The sequence below is a fragment of the Lissotriton helveticus genome, chromosome 6 (assembly GCF_964261635.1).
Source record: "Lissotriton helveticus chromosome 6, aLisHel1.1, whole genome shotgun sequence".
Taxonomy (NCBI): Eukaryota; Metazoa; Chordata; class Amphibia; order Caudata; family Salamandridae; genus Lissotriton; species Lissotriton helveticus.
The window spans coordinates 1,916,070,478-1,916,092,141 of record NC_136067.1 but is presented as its reverse complement, the minus strand read 5'-3'; the positions used below and the strand labels follow the sequence as shown (position 1 = coordinate 1,916,092,141).

At 43.1% G+C, this 21,664-nt stretch overlaps 1 protein-coding gene across 3 annotated transcripts in view; it reads left to right on the top strand.

Annotated features, from left to right (window-relative positions):
* Positions 1 to 21,664, top strand: part of LOC144763874 (xanthine dehydrogenase/oxidase-like) — a 385,606-nt gene that overhangs the window by 138,911 nt on the left and 225,031 nt on the right. For all 3 annotated transcript variants that reach the window (XM_078649867.1, XM_078649866.1, XM_078649865.1), the window contains exons 10-11: positions 5,243 to 5,335; positions 10,229 to 10,380. In XM_078649867.1, coding sequence (XP_078505993.1) covers positions 5,243 to 5,335; positions 10,229 to 10,380 — 245 coding nt within the window. The remainder of the gene's footprint in view (positions 1 to 5,242; positions 5,336 to 10,228; positions 10,381 to 21,664) is intronic.

The following is a 21,664-nucleotide window of genomic DNA, read 5'->3' as shown; positions in this document are numbered from 1 at the left end:
ACACATAGAAAGAGGAATATGCTTTTCAGGATTGTTTTTGTTCAGAAAGGTGCCTTTTGTTGCACAAAAACAATATTGCGTGCATTGCAGGCACCCTTGCAATATGGTGCAAGGATGCCTGCATTGGCGCTAAACCTAGATCTTTTGACTGGGTGTGAGTGTTTGATTGGTTCAGATGCTCCGTCCATTACACCCCCTTTTGTACCGCTTTTGGCCGCCATAAGTGTGGCAGGGTATGCTCAGACGTGAGTCCCTTGCTCACTTTGCCACTGGATTCAAGCAAGCCGGGCTGAAGACGTTGTCTGAACTGGGGTGGCAGAGTGGGCTAAAAAACGGTGATGGATCAAGCCCTGATCTTTTGACTGGGTACGAGTGTTCTGTTTAATTCAGATGCTCTGTCCATCACCACCCCTACTTTTTGAATCGTTTTAGCCACCACAAGTGTGGCAGGGAATACTCAGATGTGAGTCCCTTGCTCACTGCACCATCAGGATTCAAGCAAGCCGGGCCAAAGACGGCTGCAATGCCAGAAACCGGTCCCCGGAAGCTTGTTTCCTTTCCAGTAAAGAATTGGCTTGGTAGTTTGGTCTGCCCTGTTCCCATGATGCACTGGGCCAGGGACAGACTAATTTGCATATAGCCAGGTTCTGAGCTGGGATGGTGCAGTGAGCTAAAAAACGGTGATGGATCAAGCCCTGATCTTTTGACTGGGTACGAGTGTTCTGTTTAATTCAGATGCTCTGTCCATCACCACCCCCACTTTTTGAATGGTGTGCACATGTGGCATACATACATGCCCTAAGGGCATGTGTGTCTGCCACATGGCACTGGTGTAAATGCACCCTTTTGCATTTACAGAGGTATTCCTTATTTACCACCAACTAATAGTTGGTGGTAAATAACGAATCCTTAAGGCACAGAAGCACTCTTCAAAGTGCTTCCTACATGTCATTTACCGATCCGGTAAATACCGAATCGGTAAATGATGATTCGGTAAATACCGAATCGGTAAATACCGATTCGGTATTTACCGAATCCGTAAATTTGCCACCTACATCAGAAAAGCCTATTACCTGTCGATAACAGCCGATTTACCGACCAGTAATAGCCTTCCTACATCTGGCCCACTATTCTCACACACCCAATTTTAAAGGCATTCTCTGGCTGTACAGTGGCAATACAATGAGATTGATGCCCACGATTTTCAGCGGACAAGTACCATGGCCTACTGAGATAGGTGGTACTGCTCCGCGAATGATGGTTATTTATGGTTCCAGGGATCCTGCGATAACTCTTTCTTTTATGTTTATCTTTAATGATGTTGTTTTGATTGCTCTGTTAACTATGATAAATGTTCAGTGCCATTTCATGTTTCTCAGTATAAGTGTAGCAGTGGCATCATTAAACCAAAGATGAAAGTGTGTATACTAAGATATTCTCCTTTGAAGAGACTCTCATTGTCTAATGGATAAGAAATCTGACAGTAGATCAGAGGTTAGGCGAACAAGGTTCATTTAAAGTCATGTGTTGCCTGCTCATGTATAGGTGTTTCTAAATCAATTCTAATGACTAAAATACCTTTATCATATGCCAATCTGCACTTTGTAAAACATGGCAAGTTCCTCTTTAGATGTCAACTCCCTTTTCCATTTGAGCAGACTTAATGAGTTTTGCTGCTGTGGGCGAATTTCTTGTTCTGGCTAGCCCCAGAGAAGTGTTTTCTATTTTTAAGCTTTTGTTAAAAAGTTGGCAATGGCATTTTATCTAACTAGTTTCACCAGTTTTGCATTAAACTTGCTTTCTGTCGCATGATGGAATGTATGTGGTGTGGTATGCATGTATGTGAAACTTGGAGAGCCAGGCCTAGCCACAAGGCTGTGAGCTCTGTACAGGAAGCAAAGTTACAGCCAACAAATTATTGAAAAGGCAGTTGGATTCTATGATCAGAAGTAGGCTTCTACTTTATTGTGAGGCAGTATTCTTTAAAGAGGTGTGTCTACAACTCTTTCCTAAAATGGAGCAGGGTTGGGAGGTTCCTGATAGATACAGAAATTTGGTTCCAGGTCCTGGGTGCATTGATGGATAAGCTCTGTTGTCTTGTTTTTTGTTACTTTTTATTGTATACTTTTGTACACTTCTTTGTCTCCAATCTGATAGTGTTCTGGCTGCGTGGGTGCCGGGGGCCACCGGTGATATTCAGCTTTGGCATTGGTGCTGGTCATACAATCTTTGTAAATGATGCAGCTGGTTTTTAAGACAGTGCTGGCTACCAACGATGCCAGTGGAGTTCCGTCCAGATGTGGTACATCTGGTCAGTTTTCTTCGAGTCTGGAATGAGACATGCCGGCCTTAAGGGAGGTCAGGATGGAGTCTGGGAGGCCATGGGACAGGGCACTGCCACTATCCAGATGTGGACAGTAATATAAAAAAGTCCCAAAATAACAGCAAGATAAAGGCTGAGAGTCTTCTAATTCATCTGAGTTTCAGCTAGTGCAAATTGGCACTTTGCTTATGCAGTTACTGATTCAAAATACAAATACATTTGCACCATTGTAAGCAATATACTTCTGTTCCCATCTTTCCTTTGTCCTGAACATTGTACCATTGGCCTATGTGGTGAATTGACCTATTATTCCAAGCCCTGCTACATGTTGTGCTCCCACTGTTTCAATGTATTTTGAATTCAATACAATCTGCATATTTGCTATTTTTTAGGCATAGACTGGTTTGCACCACAGAACTATACTTCAATAATGAATTGGAAATCAAACCAAGATCGTGTACCTCCAATGGGGTTTTGCATGTTTGCATTACAAATCTTTTCCATTACCCACTACAATGCCATTGACATATGTGGCACAATTTAACAAACTAAGGCACATGGAGTATGTTTTCCTACTTCATATGATCCTTTTACTATCAATTCTTCCTTGCTCCACTTTCTATCTAGTGTCTCTCCATCTTACCTGCCTTATTGAACTCTTTCTCTATCCCTTATCCCATATAGTTCTATTTCCACTCAATCTCTCCTGTTTCTCCTTCTCTGCTGTCATTTGCATTATTTCCTTCTTTCCTTCCTTGGTATCTTTCTCTTTTACACCCGCTAATCAAACCAGTGGCTCTTTTTCCTCTACTCCTCTTCTTGTCGCCACGCTGTCCTGTATTCAATATCTAGCTAACTCCCGAATGTGTTAGTGTTTCCCGATTTCTCCTCCTCTTTCTACTGTTTCATCCTATACTTTGTTCTTTTTCCTTCTCCACTCCCTAGTCTTTCTCTCGCCTGTCCCCTTTTCCACACCCGTGCTGGTCTTCTTAGGGTGCAGGGAGAAACACAACTAATCCCTTTAAAATGTGGCACAATGTCATTGCAGGTTCTCAGTAAAAGGGTACTAGCACAAACACTTTGATAGTGTTATGGGTGCTCTCGGCATTGCCATCTCTTTATTCTTCTCTTGCAGCATCTCTTTTTTTTCTTCTTTCTCTCTTCAGTGCATCTTTGTGCTCTTCCTTTCGCAGTATCCCTCTTTCACCACACCCTCTCCCCAGTGTCACTTTCTCCTCAGTCTATGGCCATTCTTTTCAATTGTCCACTTGTGCTTTGCAGTCTGTCATTCCTTCTTCCTCAGTGTCTTTCTCCTCCTTCTGTCCCAAGTAGTTCCGTTTCTCCTCTGTCCACTGTCCGTCTCTTTCCTCTACCTCTTCCAGTGTCACTCTTTTCATCTGCCTTAGACGGTCTCTCTTTCTCCCCGCCCCGTCTGCACCGTTATTCTTTCTCCTCTTCCCCTGCACTGTATATCATTATCTTCTTTCTCTCCCGCATTTCTTTCTCCCCTTCAACTGGCCAGTGGCTTCTTGTCTCATCTCAACTCCCACAAGTTTTTCCCCCTCAACCTTTAATTATTTCTCCTCTATTTTTCTCCTGCACATTGGTTTCTCCTCATCCAATCTTTAGAGTATTTTTCTCTTCTCCACCTCTATCCAATGTCTAGCGATTGTCTCTCACTCTCTTCGGTGTCTTTCTTTCTCCTGTTCTTTTCTTCTCTTTCTTATCTATTTTATGTTATGCTTTTTCAGTCCAGTGCTTCCTTTTTCCTCACGCAGGTCTCTTTACCCTCTTCTACCTCTCTCTAGGATCAGTCTGTTTCCTTATCTTCTCTCCAGTGTCTTTGTCTATTTGATGTCTCTCTGAACCTCTCAGTGAAAATCACCTAGTAATTCACTGTTATCCACCTATAATTTTCTATATAATATAATTCTTCTGCCCAAAATCTTCTTTTTAACAGATCTTTATTAAGAGGTGAACAGGGGCAGCTCCTCCGTAATGGTGGAGGAGCGTTGCCCCACTAAGTGGCAGCAGATTAAAACAGATGAAAATAAAATGATAATAAAAAATGTTCTTATCATTTTATCTTTCTTCATACCTGCAGGCTTCTAGCGAGGCCAAAGGGCGGGGCGGGGCCATACAATGCATGAGAACAGTGTGGAGATGGGGTGATGGGCACTACTAAGTGCACATGACGGTTTGCCCGGCTGTCGTAGGCTGGCCAAACCGTCATGCACACTTAGCATGTGTTGTACAGCTGGATGGAGAAAAGCCACAGGCTCCTTGGCACTATCTGAGCAGTAAACCAGGCTGCTTGGACCAATTCCAGCACTTCTCTCATGCTGTGAATACTATTCCCAGCATGAGAGCAGCGTCAGGATTGGCATTTGGGATCCTGCGCAGTGTGCACCAGCCGGCCCTGGAGTCGAAGATCGGGAGAGGAGCAACGTGGCGACTACTAGAGTGTATTTTGGGAGGAAAGGGGGTTGGTTTGTGCCTATTTTGTTAATCCTCCCCACACCCCCCTCTCCGCTTCACCACTTCAGGCCCCGAGCAGCCACCACTGGAGATGAACAGCCTGTAATACAAACAAATTACCTTTTCCTCTGCTTGTTAGCATACAGCTAAATGCAATAAAATGAGTAAGTATCACTCAGGTTGTGTGACACTTGGCAGAGCTGCTGCTCGCTGTCTATGTTCTCTTTGTCATCCACTGCAGGGCTGCATCAGTGATTCCTCCTCTTTTTCCTGTCCGTCCTGCTGTTGGCACGTATCGCTGAATCGTTGTCATATTTTACCATGGTGCAAGCTTAAGTCAAAGAGGCCATGGAGTCTCCTTGCATGCACCTCTTTTGAGAACACTTAGAAAGTCACTTCACATGCACCTCAATACATTTCCTTTTCTATGTTTTATTCTAGGCATTGAGATGAAGTTTAAGAACCTGCTGTACCCAGTGATATTAGCACCAGCCTTGATCCCTGAACTGACCAGTGTTCAACAAACAAAGGAGGGTAAATGCACACCTCATTCATTCTTATTACATCATGTGGACGAGCATACTGCATTTGTTGGTAAATGAGAGAGAAACAGTGAGATGGTCAAACTGAATTTGGTCTCTCGGGAGTATAAGTTAGCACCACCTCACTTTGCTGCCTGCTGTTGATATAACTGGGAGAATTGGGGTGCTGCAAGCAATCACTTGCTAAAATGTGGAAGCTGCAGATGCATGCTGTTCCACCGATGCTGCTCATCTTGCTTCGAGCTCACGCAGTCTTAACCCTCTTGCCCCAGGTCACTGACTGCTCCTATTTTCCACTCTCCCTGTCATCATGTATGGAGTCCTCTTTTCCTGATCTGTTCCTGTGCTGTTAATGTGTCCTACAAGGTGAAGATGCTCGTGCTCCTGTTGTCCCCACATGCCCCTCTATGTTTCTTCCTTGGCAGCAGTTTACCACCACTCCTGGCATTCACTTTATAAAGTCACTTCAAGCAAACTTTTTTTATTTTTTTTATTTCAAAGAGTTTTATTGAAGACATTTTATAATACAGTACAATGGTAATGCGAGGGGCAATACAGGTGAGATACAAGCGCCTTCGTGGCTACAATAGGCATCACCGCAGGATTGGCTGATCTTGGTAGTTCTTGGTAGTTGACATATCTGTAGGCCCCAGGAGAAGGGAAAGAGAAGAGTGGAGAGAGAGTGGGAAGAAGAGGATAGGGGGGGGGGGACCTACCAATAACATGGTGGTTTCCCTCTAGCCTCCAGTCTGGTAATAGCAACGGGAGTTGGGTGGTTGTCTATCTACGGGGGTTTATGTGTCTCTAAGTGTGCATCCAGGGCGGCCCACATCTCACTTCTTGCTATGTGACTAGTTGAACTCCTTGCCGGGATGTTGTCCGCCCCGCTGAGGAAGGTTACCCAGTTGATCCAGCTCCTAAAGGTCACCTTGCCTGTGTCCTTCCAGTTCGCTAATATTGTTTTTACTGCCGCTGTGAGTAGGAGGTCAACCAGTTCCCTGTCTCCCTTGGATTCTAGATCTGGGGACATGAAAGCGGTGGCCAACCCTTCGAGTCCCTGCTGTATGTCCCTCGCTTCTAATGCATTGATGAGGTCTTTTTTTGGGGGTTAGCTTTAGGTCTTTATATTCTTGTGGCCAGTAGCGAACCAGATCCAAAAACTGAAGACAGCATTTTAGTTTGTTGTATTTTTATTTACATTTTTGTTCAGCTGGTAGAACAAAGAGAGGGCTGAGCCCTAGCAGAGCAGGTCCTTCCAGTTAGATTAATCTTCTAATTCACCCTTTAGGTTTACACACAAGTATCTCAATGTTTAATTGCGGACTGTACATGCCAGATTTCTACGAATTCCTGGTGCACCCGGCTGCCTTTACTAGATTTTTGCCCCCAATCATTTATTATGGGTGAAGGCAAAACAGGAACTGGTGCACAACACAGGTGTGTCACATGTGACGCCAGCTCTTGCTACCAAGGGTGTGGGTATATGTATAAAGCAGTAATTCGATGGCTAATAACAGCTGTAAATTATTAGGTATCTGATAGGTCATGCTATTCTGCAATGACAGTGATAATGAAATGAAATGAAATTGCATTTTATAGCGCGCTCTATTACCCGAAGGTGTCTAGGCGCTGAGAATTTCTGGCACGAGGGAAGAAGGACCTAATAGCAATCTAGTGAGAAGGATAACATGCAGAGGAAGTAATATATCTGTATAGCCTTACCTGTTTATTAAAAAAAAAAAGCCATGTCTTTAGGGTCTTTCGGAATGTCAATAAGTTCGTTTTTTTCTTCTTTCAATTCCAAGGGTATGGAGTTCCATATTTAGAGACTTTTAGGTGGGCATAGATCCCAGGCACCAAGCACCCCTTAAGACAAGAAATGCTCCTTGATGACCTCTGTAAACTTAACAGAGCCTTCGTCCATTTAAGCTTCTAGCCAACAGATCTAGGGTAATCTGATCAGGGGCGGCCTTAGGCATGTGCAAGCTGTGCACCTGCACAGGGCCACCAAACCCCAGGTGCCACCATGCCAATATGTATCCTTAATATAATAATCCTCTGAGGATGGATACATATTTGCGTGGCGGCCCCTGGCAGGCATTTGGCGGCCCCCGGCTCTGTTCCATTTCCAAACAACCCCCTCTTCACTGGCCTCCGCCCCACCCCCGCACCCCCTCTTCCGGGGCCTCCTACCTACGCTCGCTGCCCAGGGCCGCTATGAGCCTAGATGCGCCCCTGATCTGATTATGCAATCATCTGACTAGAGTTTATTTGAGAATTTTAAAAACATACACAGGCCATGTGAGACCAAGATAATAAATTCATTGGACAACATATTCTTTGGATCAGTGGCTCTTTTGGTATCTCTAACATTCTCTTTAAACAGCTACACTGTACTAGATCTAAAATATCACTCTTTTTATAAAAATTATTGCGGATCCACAATGTGTTAATGGAGGGATTTTGGGCCATATTGAAGTAGGTTTCATTTTGCGATTACCTAATAATGAATTTTTGCAAATCTCTATTAGGTCCTCGCAAACACCTATGCAATAATGTGTCTAACAGATTTAGAGATTCCAAATGGGGACGCAATTGACCTACCTCGTTAATATTCATGAGGTAGGTGTCAATTTGCAACCCATGGGAATCGCTAAAAACACAGGGATGGTGGCCTGCTGGAGAAAGCAGACCACTATGTCTGTGTTTGCTTTTAAATAAAACAACAGTTTTTTTTATTTAAAAGCAGCCCGTTTTCCTTAGAGGAAAACGGGATACATTTCAAAAACAAAAATAACAAGTTTTCGTCTACATTCGCAAACGGGCCCCCATTCCTGTTTGTGAATGGGTTAAAAATGCAAATGTTTTTTCGACCACCTTTCAGTCGCAAAACATTCTTACATACCACTGCGAGTCACTATTAGGAAGGGATATCCTTAACATGCTCCTTCCTAATACTGAATCGCTAACCCATTTTGCAATTTGGTAATATGTTACTGAATCGCAAAATGGGCCTTCGTACATAGAAAAAACACTTTTTTACTGTCGCAAACAGCCAGATTCTGCAAATAGAGCCATTTGGGAAATGAAAAACCTTACATACAAGTGGCCCTTTGTGCAGTTGTGCATTTAAAAGAGGGACAAGTGACTGCCCATTATATATAGAATTATTCTTCACAAGGGATTTCGACCGTACAAAATGGTCTGGATTTGTATATGTTCATCTCAATTTAAATTTGTATAAGACAGCAACCTCAATATTTATATAGTCTAACTTCATCTATTTGTGGCCCATTTAAAAACCAGCTAAAATAGAACACCTTTTTCAAAAAGCTAGGGAACCCACTTATCAAGGGTTTGTGTCGCATTTGCACCAAGCAACGTGGCGCATGCGTGACTCAAACCCTAAAATACGATTTTTCAAGCCACGCAAGGCCACTTTGGGTGGCCCTGCATAACTTGATCAATCAGGAGTGATGCAATGCAGAACAAATTGCTTTGTTGTGTTACTCTGCCCTGGGAAGGCGTTCCCACTCAACTCCCATGGATTTTGACGCATTGCCAGATGGGAATGCACCAAAAAGATACGCCTTCTCAGAGGAGGCACATCGAAAAGAAATCCCTTTATTTCTCTTTGTTGCTTCCTCTTTCTCTATATGTTGCATTCTGCCCCACACATAGAAAGAGGAATATGCTTTTCAGGATTGTTTTTGTTCAGAAAGGTGCCCTTTGTTGCACAAAAACAATATTGCGTGCATTGCAGGCACCCTTGCAATATGATGCAATGATGCCTGCATTGGCGCTAGGCAGCCCATTGTGCGCCAGTGCTGGGCTAAGGACAGGAATGTGCTGTATTATGATACATATGATGCATTCTGCCCTTTTCCCTGTAATGCAGCGTTGCACAGTGCTGGAAGGTTGCTTACTGAGCTGTTTGATAAATAGGGCCCTAACAGTTTTATTTTTTTCAATATTTATCTTTAGAAATTTTGTTTTACAATGTCTTGCATGGATGCCAAGTTTCTTCTGAAAGACTCCTGAGGGTGTAGTGACACGACGCGGTCATTGGCATACATTAAACAATGAATATGAGATGTGGAGAAAAGGAGTTTGTAGTATTTAGTCAGCTGGATGGATCACCCATATATAAACTAAAAAGAATTGAAGCGAGTTTGCACCCACAGCATAATCCATTATATTTATGTATCTCTTTAGTAAGGTGACAAGAGGGGTGTATTTCTACTCGACTACAATTTAGTGTATGTAATGTTTGAATTAAAGTCAATCGACTACGAGGATTATTCTGGGCTTGCAATTGTCCCCATAGTCTCCCTCTATCAACCATATCAAATGCTGTACAGAAGTCCGCAAAGCAGCTGCATAACTTAATGGATTTCTTCACAATTGCCCATACCGCACAAAAGTGATCTGTTGTGGAATGACCTTCTCAAAAGCCTCCTGGTTTCATAGGTGAACAATTACATTTGAAGAATCATTCCTCGAGCATGGAAAGCAATACTTGGAAGAATACCTTCTCAGAGACATCTAGAAGGCTGGTTAGCCTTTGTGTTAGAGTATTACCAGCAAGGGTATAATGATAGACCCCTCTCCAAGATTCTGGGATGTTTTCTGATTTCTGCCATCCATTGAAGTAAAGGTTTGAGATCTTCTTCCCACCATTCCATGTTAACTTTAATAGGGACTGCAAGAATTTTGCCCGGTCCAGCGGCCCTACTCAACTTGAGCGATGATATTGCCCCTTTTATATTTTTCAGCGAGAATAATGCAGTTATCTCTTCATCCACTTTATACTTAGCTTTTAGGGAGGGGTTAACCATATAATTTTAGATTACGTGCGATAACAGAAACTCGCTTTCTCTTCAAGGAATTGCCTTCGGTGCAGCCTGCTCTTTGACCTGCATCGAAGAGGTACTGAAGAAAGCTGTGGCCGACCTCCCACCTCATCAAACAGAGGTGTTTAAAGCAGTGTTGGAGCAACTCAGGTGGTTTGCAGGACAGCAGATCCGAAATGTGGCGGTGAGTCACGGAAAGATGGATTGACTGTATCAATAAAGTCCAGGTATAGAAGGGAACTGGAAACCAAATCAACACAGGCATCTTGATTGGCAGATTAGGAACACTGAGAATGAAGAAAGATGGGCTTCATGTTTTTTGGAGGGGGAAACTGATCGGGCTGGTTGCAAGGGTTAACAGAGGGTGTACGTACTCCGCAATACGCTACAATGTGTTCAGCAGATTTCTGGATGCATTTTAGTTAGTGAGAGCAAGTAAAATGCAGGCAAGAGAGCTTCCTCCCAAATTAAAACGTATATTTAAGGGTCAGGTAGTGTTCTTTGTGAGATGGGCACATATCTCTATAAAGCAGAGTTCTCCAAAGTCGGTCCTGGGAAGCCGAATCCATGCATGATTTATAAGATAACTACATTTATCTAAATGGGAATCCTCTAAAAATATGGCATGACCGACTTTGGAGAACACTGCTACAAAGGAGTGGCATAGGAATCTTCCGCAATTTGCTGATGGAGAACTCCTTATGCGCTCAAGAATGACATTTTTGGGATCTTTTGCATTGATTTGGCACCACCACCGCCTTACCTTGAATTATATTAGGTACACGCAGTTATGTGTATTTAAAACAGACTTTGTTGCATTTTAGTATGTACCTCGCTGAAATGTATAACAGTGCAATTAAGTAAATTGTTTCTTTTGAGAAACCTTGAGGAATATTTGCTCAGGGAGTGGTATATTTTGATGATCTATCAATGTACAAAAAAAGGAAAGTAAAATTATAGATAATGGGCCTGTGGTAAGAGAGGTGGAACACTGGTCAGGGGAACTATGGGACTTATTCACAAGCCCCTTGATCCGCTGTTACATCACTTTTTCCCATATTGATGCGCCGGATGCACAAGATGCTTGTAAATAATCTCCCATACCACTGTAGCCAGTGCAAATACTGACGCTGCAGCCCGGGAAATGGAATGGAACTATGCCATAGGACTGTGACTCTGGCAGATCTAGGGAGTCCTCTACCACTAGCTTAGTATACCCCTTGTTGGCCAAATGAGCCTACACTTGATGGTCAGAGTCCTGTGAGGCTGCAATAGGAACATTATCCTTCTCAAGCGACCCTGCTGCTTGGCTCGGGCGGAGAGATGCCCTGCTATCCAGCCAAGAAAGGGGATTTAGCTCCGTTACAAGGAAGTGAACTGCGAGGGAGCATCTTTTGATGGTGGTGTGCATCTGTCATCTTGTGATCTTCAGTGTGAAACAGTATATTTATGAAAATTGTGCTGCAGGCCACAAGTTACCTTGCTGCGCTGCACTGCGTCACAGAGAAAAGGAAGGAATGTGCTGTATTTATCCAAGACAATGCATCCCTGTCCTTTTCCCTTGTGCTGGCGTCGTTTTGGCAGCCTAGCACTAACCCAGGCACCCTTGCACCATGTTGCAAGGGCGCCTGTGATTTGAGCAAGATTGGTTTTGTGCAGGAAGGTAGCCCTTCCTGCACAAAAACAATCCTGAGAGGCATTTTCCTCTTTCTATGTGAGTTGCAGACTGCCACACACATGCAAAGAGGAAAAAACTAGGCGAAATAAAGATATTTCTCCTTGTTACGCCTCTCCAGGGCCTTATAGTAAAACATTTTGTTTCATGAACCAACCTATATGTTGAGCTACACACCTGTGCAGTAGCGGCCCGTGCTGGTAAGAGCAGTGGGGCGGTAGGGTGGGGAGGAAGTCAACAGACGCTGAGGAGGGAAAATTAAATAAAAACACAAGAAAAACACTTAGCGGGTACAAGTTAAGTGGTTTTCTTTTTTTCAAATTGAACTTTCCCTCGGCGTCGTCAGTCGGCTTCACTTTCCCCCCTGCCCAGCCTCACCGCTCTTACCTGCACAGGCCGCTCCTGCACCTGTGAGCTCACTCTGACAGTTCCCGCAGTGTCAAGGCCTTTACGTATTGTTCTGCCAAGACCACAGTGACATTCAGCACAGTGAAGTGTATTCAGCAAAAACCTTTAGACAGAAACATGATGAGCAAACCAAGCAGAAGAAATGGTGCTTAAAAAATCTTTGTGCCAAAAACACTGACTGAAAATCTAACTCAAAGGAATCATATAAAAAAGGTTAAAACGATTTCCAGAAAAAACAATGCATTCAATTTTGAATGAGATAAGCTCAAAAGATATAATGTTTTTAATACAAACAAATTACAGAAAACTTTTAAATATGACAAATAATTAGCATTGGTTTTGCCAATGCTTAGTGTCGTGAGAGTGAGCTGCACAAGCCAAGGTTGTGACTAGGTATCCTGAGTGTGGACATCTAGTATAAGCCTGCAGAATGACAGGATGTTAATAGGAGTGCTGTACCCCAGCAGCTACTAGGTGTCCCGCGAGTGTGCCTCGCCAGCCTGAAGTTGCACAAGCTGTTACTATGTGCCCTAAGTGTGAGCAAAAGTATGGAGACAGTGGTTTGGGCTGAAATCGTCTCATAAGCAGGGCCACTGGAACTGTGCAATTGTCCTGCTGGAACGTTTTACTGCATACTTTTTGATTTGCTGCATTTGACACATAATCCATAATTTGCTGCATAATTTGCCGATTTTAAGCAAAAATGTAATTGTTTCTAGCGCAAATGGTTCAAACATTATTAAAAACTAGGGCGTGAAACATGTCTACCCCTTGACCTTTATCACTACTCACTTTTTTAATAAATTCACCCTATGATAAAGCAAGACACCATAACAGGTGTGGGATGGCAAAACTTCAAATTTGAGGAACTTTCCAATCACCTCTTCTATCCAACCTTTAACTAAATAACCTTTTTGTTCATGATGAGTAATCTATCTACACCATCGAGAACCGAGTAGGCCAGCACTCAGCTGTAGGAACAGCTACCCCCCCCCCCGGATCCCCCCCACTAAAGTCGCTAATAAGGTGGAACCAATGCCCAGACACTGTTAACAAGTGTAAAAATGACAAAATAATGAAGTATTGCTATCATAAAAAGTGCTGCATTACAATGCATAGTTTGGTCTTTCTTGCCACATAATTTACTCAATCCTATCGCATAATTTGGCCCTCCCCAGCTCCATAATGTGGCCCTCCCCTGCTGCATAATTCCAGTGGCCCTACTCAAAAGCAGATACATCAATGGTCCTCTGCTGAAATATTCAGGGATTCATTAATACACAAATCACTCAACATCACTGTAAAGATACCTCCAGAAAAGACATTTACATTGAATGTGTGTAAGCAGTTATGAGTTGGCAGCTCTGTTCTAGCCCTTCTTCTTCCCTAGGATGCACAGGTTGCTGACATTGCCCAAGCATCAGCAAGAACAGTTGTGAGTAGGTACTGAAAGGCAGATGCAGAATGGCTTGCATGCATCCTGCTCATACCTATTAAGATTAGCAAATATATGAATACTACCTCCCTCTTCTATCAATGGGTTGAGTGCAAGCATGCATCCCTTTGCTGGTTGCATCGTATGTGCATACCTTTAATTTGGTTTGGCTTAGATCCAGTCCTGAATTGAAACCTAACACAGTGAAATGCTTTCATCTTCTTTCCATAGTCCTGCCATGGCCAACCGCACATGAAATGTTTAAAGATGTGACCAAAGCCAAGGTTTCTCTACAAAGGTTCATACACTGCACCAGTGGTTTTACTATCAATACCTAGCGTTCTAACTGCAAACAAAGGATAGCTCTATAATATGTTTCCGCTATCGCAAGCTTGAGGAACAAGACCAGGGAACCAACATGGGAGACGCGGATAGAGGAATGCTACTGAAAGGCACAGCAATCAGTTGGTTGATTGATTGATTGATTTAGTACACATAGCCAGTGCACTTCTGTACAAGCCTGTGTTTGCATGCAACAGCAGATTATGGCCAAATAGCTTGGCTTTGCCACTGCCTGTTTTTAAATATTGTTTAATATGAACCCATCATGGCCGCCCGAGCTGCTAAACTTCAGGGCCTTTAATCGTTTCAATAAACATTTAGTAAATCCTGGCAGTTGTTCTGGTATAGTTGCTTGCATCTTAGTTCCAGCTGCTGCAAAGGTAAACTGAGGCGTCATGGCTCACTCAACAGCTGGACATTAGGTAAGAAATCAATGAACCTTGTCCCACTCAGGTTAGTTATGGCTGCTCTTAGACAATATGTTCTCTGCAAATATTAGAAAGCAAGGTAAGTCCCTAGAGAGTCATTGCTCCTTTGTCCTCAGATACTGTGCGTTAGTGAGTAAACAGCACGGGAGGACGTCCTCGAGAAGTGACCCCACCTCCCACCACAGGATATGTTTGTAAATGTTCTGTGCTTCTACCCACTCAATGACAAAGGTTGCACTTGCTAACGACCTGCAAGTGATTAAGATAAAGCATCCTTTGAATTTACTGCACATATAAAGGGTAATGATTAGCTTATATCTAGCAGAAGTGACCTCAAGTCACCTCTGTGTGGGGACTCAGCAGAAATATCCCATTGCGTGGAATGAGCACATTGTTGGGCTTACTGCCTTCTGCTGGGGAGGCCTTACCCTGCTGGGGAGACCTTACACAGTAGGACCTAAAAGCCTAAAGAAAAGATGGCACCAGAAAAGGGTGAGTGGGCTACCATGATGCCAGGTCAGCGATAGAGCTTAGGCCCGTTGGACTAAGAGTCAGTGGGAAAGCAAAATAAGGCTCTAAGGGGCACCTTTCACAGGAGGAGACACCCCATGACAGTGGTGCAGTGTTCACTCCTGGCCATTCACAAGGTGCGAAGTGGCCCTACAAACACCACCTCACCCCAGCCCACAGGTCATACAAGCAGGCTTTGGGAAAATAAAGGGAGGCATAGAGGTGCTCCCTTCATGCTGAAGCATGAGCTTAGAATAGGAGTCAACCTACTGTTTTTCAAGAAACTGATGGTGGCTCTCAACACTTGCTCAGCGGGATTGATCTCTAACACTCTATTATCCCTATCAGCCACATGTATATATTTCTATATATAGCAGGTATGCACTTCATGCACTTATAGTCACTTTCACTGCGCCGTCCCCCCTTTTGTTTGGAGCACCTTGTGTTTTGATAGAGCAAATATAAGTTTTACTTCTCACTGTCAGCAATCAAAGAAAAAGTTGCAAAAATAAAATAAAGATATAAATATGTAATGCTAAGTTATTTGTGTTAGGGGTGTTTGTATCCCCTTCTTGACACTTTGCCGTGGAAGTCAAGGGCTGCACTTCCCTCATAGAGACCACCTTTTTGTTAAAAATAGAATAGGAGTCAGGCAGCCCATGACAATGATGCAGGAGTCACTTCTGCTTCCTCAAGAGCAGCAATGTGGTACTCAGGTTCCCTATCATCCCCCACCACAGCCCAACTTGTGTCTAGTTAAAGTTCCTGAGAATCCAAATTCTACCCTGTGATGCAGGATAACTTTTGTTTTTGGGCAGCAGTTCACCCTGCTGGTGTCCCATAGGATAGACATGCAGGTGGCGGAGTGGGCTGTCCTGAGTCGGGGGTGGGGTGGAGTCATGGGCCTGCCTCAGCACAGCAGCAAGATTTAACATAGGCACATAACTGAATCCAAACCAGATATACCTCAGTGAAGGAGCCCAATGGGAAACATCAGATTAACTGAATTGACTTTATCTTTTGCAAGTGCATAAAAACAAGCGCTGGGCTCTGCCCTGAGACAGTGAAGCTTATCATGACACACCCCCCAGTGCTCTCTTTTGGTGGTACAGCCCCGAAGTGTGAAGAACTCTGTTTAAATGATATACAGTACAAAGTAATTAACAATAACTAGCTAAAAGTCAAGGACGGTGTCAGTTTGCAAAGTATTCATGTCTTTAGTTCCGTAACTTATAGTTGATTTTTTGTTCTTGCTGGGCCCTTCAAAGGTCATATGTTGGCATTGTGGTTGAGCCTGAAGGCCCTACACAGTTTAGATATTTTATATTAGACAATTAGCTGCAGTACAGTTGGCCTAAAAAAAACACACAAAAAAATCCTTAGAGTATTTAGCCATGGCTAGTTTCTTCTTGTGACCAAACCAAATTAATTGTCTCTTCTTTAGCATTTTTACCCACTGGAGAAGTGTGGCTTGTGGAGAAGTGTGGCTCAATGGTTAGAGCGGCAGACCCTGATGCAGAGGTCTAGCCCGGGACCAGGGTTCAATTCCCCGCCTCGGCGGGTCTTGGGCTCAAAATTCCACGGACCTGATAATTCTCGCCTCGGTTCCTATTCCAATCATGGAGTCCCACTCTGCCACTCTGGGCAATAGCTTGCTTAATCTCCACAACGCTAAGGATGCCTGGCCTCCACCTTCGGGGTGCCCAGGAGTGGACACCTCACAGGGAAAGCCAGGATGGGTTCCACAGCGGTATTCGTACAAGCGCCTTAAGACCCTTGCGGGTGAGTAGTGCGCTATACAAGTATCAATTTACATTACATTTGCATTACACTTTCATCAGGTCTCTATACTCTTAAACAACATTATGATACATCTTGTTTTGGATACTTTAAAGAATTAACACCCTTAACTCCTTCAGAGAGGACATTGGGCCAGCTGCGCTAGGAAGCAGCTGCTCGTAAACAGTGAATGCAAATTGTGCACTGGCATTTTGCGACCGGCCTGTAATTTAGCCATGTAAAGAAATACTAATAGGTTACAACACAAAATACACTTTAGCAGTGGGGTCACAGACCGACCTGTCTAATTAATATCAAGCAGATTGCTATTTGTACTTTACATGTCATTTATTACAAAAGCAGGGATGGTGGTGAGAACGCTCTGGACCGTTTAATCTAATTTGGTGTGGTCAATGGACCCTTGTAGTAGCCTTAGAGGAAAAGAAGTTAACAACATTTGATATCTCCAAATGTGGTCACTTAAACTTAAAATATTTATTATAACCTCAAAGCCAAACTAATATAAATCAGTCTTAAGAAAATGCTATAGAAATACAAAATTATCAAAGGTAGACCAAACGTCTTACAATGTTGGTCCTCAACAGCAAAGAACAACAAGGAATCTCAGTAGCAGTGATACAAAAATTGAGGAAAAGTACTTGGTGACTAGCTGAAGAATGTTGCGCCTTCTCCCCATACATGGGAAACCCTGTGGCGTCTAACAAATATTATACTAACCCAAGGATAGGGGATGCCCTAAAGAATCAAGGAAGTAGGAAAGGTGTCAGCATCAGAACCTCTGTAGAAGTTCTCAGGTAAGTAATCATGTATAGCATGAAGAAACACAAGCAAAGAAGTCAGAAGAGGTCGGTACCGCTCAAAGTCTGAAAATAATATAACCAAATCCCAGATGGGTTCACTAATTAAAATGCGCAAAGAACATTCGAGAATGATATTATCTCATAAGCTTCTCCATATCTCTCAGTTCCAAGTAAGAAGTTGGCACCTTGAACATTACTCCCATTTTCCAGTCTTTCACTTTCAAGGTGTCCTTGGGTCATTCCCTTCATCCAATAGCAACAACTGGTAACAGTAACACTCCCTTCATTCTTCATTAAAATTGTTCGACCTTGCCAGTTTTTCTCCGCCTCACTATCTCATTCAGTCAATGTGCCATTCACTAACTAATACATGCCTTTGGTTTGCACCTGCAAAGAAGGAAATGTGCAGAAAAACGACTTTCATTTAGTTAGTATTAAAGGTCAGGACTGTAATCTTAAGGCTCATTTATCCTACCGACTTAACATTTCTTATTTAGATGCATTTTAATTTTACAACCTACATATAATCCCATTGCCTTAGCAATACCCCAAGGTTTCTCTATCATAAAAAATGACAGACTTTCTAAAAGGGGTGGAGGCCTAGCGATTATAGCTAACAACTCTCTGGATGTAAAAGGCTCCCCGACAGGCAGCAGCGCGGACTGCGAGCTGCTTTCCTTCCAAATTACTCTAAGTGCTAATTACACTTTCAATGGCACACTACTATATAGACCACCAGGCATGAAAAATAAATGTAAATTTGAAGAAATCATCACCCCCATATTAGAAGCCAGCCCTGACACTGAGGATTACTGTGTACTAGGTGACTTTAATTACCACCTCGAAAACTTAGAAGATCATAATACATCATCACTAATAGAGGTAATGGCCAATGCTGCTCTGGAGCAGAAAGTCATGTATCCCACACATGACGCCAGTCACACCTTGGACGGGTTATTTACATCTAATCCCCACCTTAAAGTAACAGAGGTCTTATCAGTTCCATGGTCAGATCACAGAGCCATCTTATTCACTGTAACCACCACACACCAAATTCCCAAGCCACAAATCTTTCATAAGACCTTCAAAAGACACAATCTGAAGAACATCACCCCCTATCAGTTGCAATGTACCCTAGCATCCTCCTATCATGACCTGAAACCCGACTCAAACCTAGCGGCAGACAGCTTTTCCAACTGGGTTAAGTCTTAGACTTGCTGGCACCGGATTGTTTTTTTACCAGAAAGCGCACAAAGAAGTCTGTGATGCCTTGCGCAGACAGAAGCAGATCTGCAGAAAAGCCGAGCGGCGCTGGAGAAGCAGCTACACTGCTGCCGAAAGAGAAATATATTCTTAATCTCTGAACACCTATAAAAAAATGATAATTGACAAGAAAAGCAAACATTTCTCAGATAGAATACAGCAAGCAGGCAACTCTAGTAAAGAACTATTCTTAACACTGAAGGAACTTGTCAAACTCCCTGAACCGTTTCCGTTTCAAACCTCCCATATCCTATTAGCTTCCTAGACTTTTTTGATCCACCCAGTTCTAAACTAATAATACAAACTATCAAATCCATAAAATCCGGAGCACCATCGGACCCATGCCCACCCATGATATTCCACATGGCACCAGACATACTCAGTGAACAACTCAGTATACTCTACAAAGAAGTCATAACATCCGGCGTCTTTCCAAATGCTTGGAAAACTGTGTCAACCCTGCCTCTATTAAAAAAAGCCAACTCAGATCCCAATGATCATAGCAATTACAGACCGATAGCCAGGATTTCTTTCCCAGCTAAGGTACTGGAAAAAGTCCTTAACTGCCAACTAACAACCTTCATCACTTCGGCAGACCTACAGGACTCCTCCCAGTATGGTTTCCGACAAGGGCATGGCACAGAAACTGCCCTGGTTATGGCAGCAGAGGAGATCAGGGCAATTCTGGACACAGGAGCCAGGACCGCCCTATTCCTATTGGATCTGTTGGCGGTTTTTGACACTGTGAACCATGACATATTAATCAAACCGATCGAAGAAGCAGGAGTCAAGAACTCTGCCCTAAAACTGGCCAAATCTTATCTTGACAATAGAGATCAATACGTTCCGGTTGGTAGCTCACGCTCAGAGCAGTTCACGCTCCCACATGGAATGCCGCAGGGCTCCACATTGAGCCCCACTCTATTTAACCTTTACGTGACTCCCCTGGCCAACATCATCAGGAAATATGTATTTTCTATAATATCTTATGCGGATGACACCCAAATCGTGGTGTAAATCTCAAGCAGCCCTGAAGACACTGCCGATAGCTTTAAGTAATGTATGCTCCACATAAACCAATGGATGTGGTTGAATTGCTAGAAGCTTAACAGCACTAAAACAAAGGTCCTCCTTTTTGGATCTAATAACTCTTTTTAGGCTCAGAACTGGTGGCCACAGAGCATGGGCGTGCTCTCCACCCCAGTTCGAAAAGTGAGGAACCTGGGTATCATCTTTGATGATAAATTGTCCTTTCAACATCAGGTCAACAAAGTTATATCAATGCCATTCCTGACCTTAAAATCCATACGTAAAATACCCTCTTTCATTCCCCCTGAAGCAGTAAAAACTTTAGTCACAGTTCTGGCCTTGGCCAGACTGGACTATGGAAATGCCTTATACTTGGGAATCCAAAAATAGCACATGGCGAAGCTCCAGCGGACTCAAAATGCAGCCGCCAGAGTAATATTGAACATCCCTAAATTTCAGCCCATATCGGAAGGCCTCAGGAAACTTCACTGGCTCCCCATGAAAAAGAGAATAGACTTTAAGGCCCTCTGTCTAGCATACAAGGCAATACATGGAAAGGGACCAGCATTCCTGAAACAACATCTCACTTGGTATCATCCTTTAAGGCACCTCCGCTCAGCTCAGAGCAAACTCATCCGGATTCCAAAATTTAGGAAAGCCAATTGGGGTTGAAGAAGCTTCATTCTGGGCAAAACAAAATTATGGAATTCGCTCCCAATAAACATCAAAAGCTGTCCAACGCTGTTCGGTTTCCGAAAGATGTTGAAGACTTGGCTCTTTGCAAATTAACGTAACCTAAATATCCACCCCTGGAATTTTGGCTCTTCTTCCGCTATGAGCACCTAGACGCCCACGGGCAATTGCGCGCTATATAAATCTTTCTCACATCACATCTCACAGAATCAAACAGTCTCATACTGTGGTGTACTATAATTGGTACATGCATTATTGAACAAAAATTGAGTAATTCGTTTCATTAATCCCTGGCTTTTAGTGCACCACCTTACAACTAAACATATGAAGATATTCCTGAAAAGGAAAACATTAGTATTCATACATATATTAAAGACACAATAAATGATCTAGTGCACCCTATTTCATTAGTATATATTCATCACACGAGTACGCAAGGACAAATTTAAACATAGCCTAGATAAACCTAGAAGGGTGGAGCTAAAATTACACTGCTCCAGTGACCTGCAAGGAACACCATCCCATCAATCCTGAGTGTACATTCTCAAACTGGAAACATGTTTTTAAAGCAGCCTGTGATCGTCAAAGGAGCAGGTGCTGCTCTAAAAAAAAGTTACCTTTTAGGGAACTTTTCAGAGAAAGCAGACTGTAGTCATGTGATGGCCTAGCCCATCCAAAACAATTCACAGTGGTGTGCATTGAGATGTTAGTAACTGTTCGGTGATCTGTGTCCACAATTGAGGACACAAACCATTGATACATTTAATTGCGTATCGTAAATAAGAGTGGACGCCCTTTCATTGCTCCACCAAATTGCAATTTGGACTGAGTTGTAAAACTCCTTTTGCAATTTAGAAAGTCTTTTCCAAAGTGAAAAATTGGTTTATTATGTGGTAAAAACTATTTTACGGTGGAGTGCAGGTGATTTTTCCATAACAGGGTTTGTGACCGCAAATGCTTTAGTACATCTGGCCCACGGAGCACAGGGTTAATTTGACAACTATAGTTTTTCATCTCCTCTGGTTGTCGTTAAGTGAAGTTAACTTACATCATTTATCAGAAATAAGGTGGACCTTGACAATTTT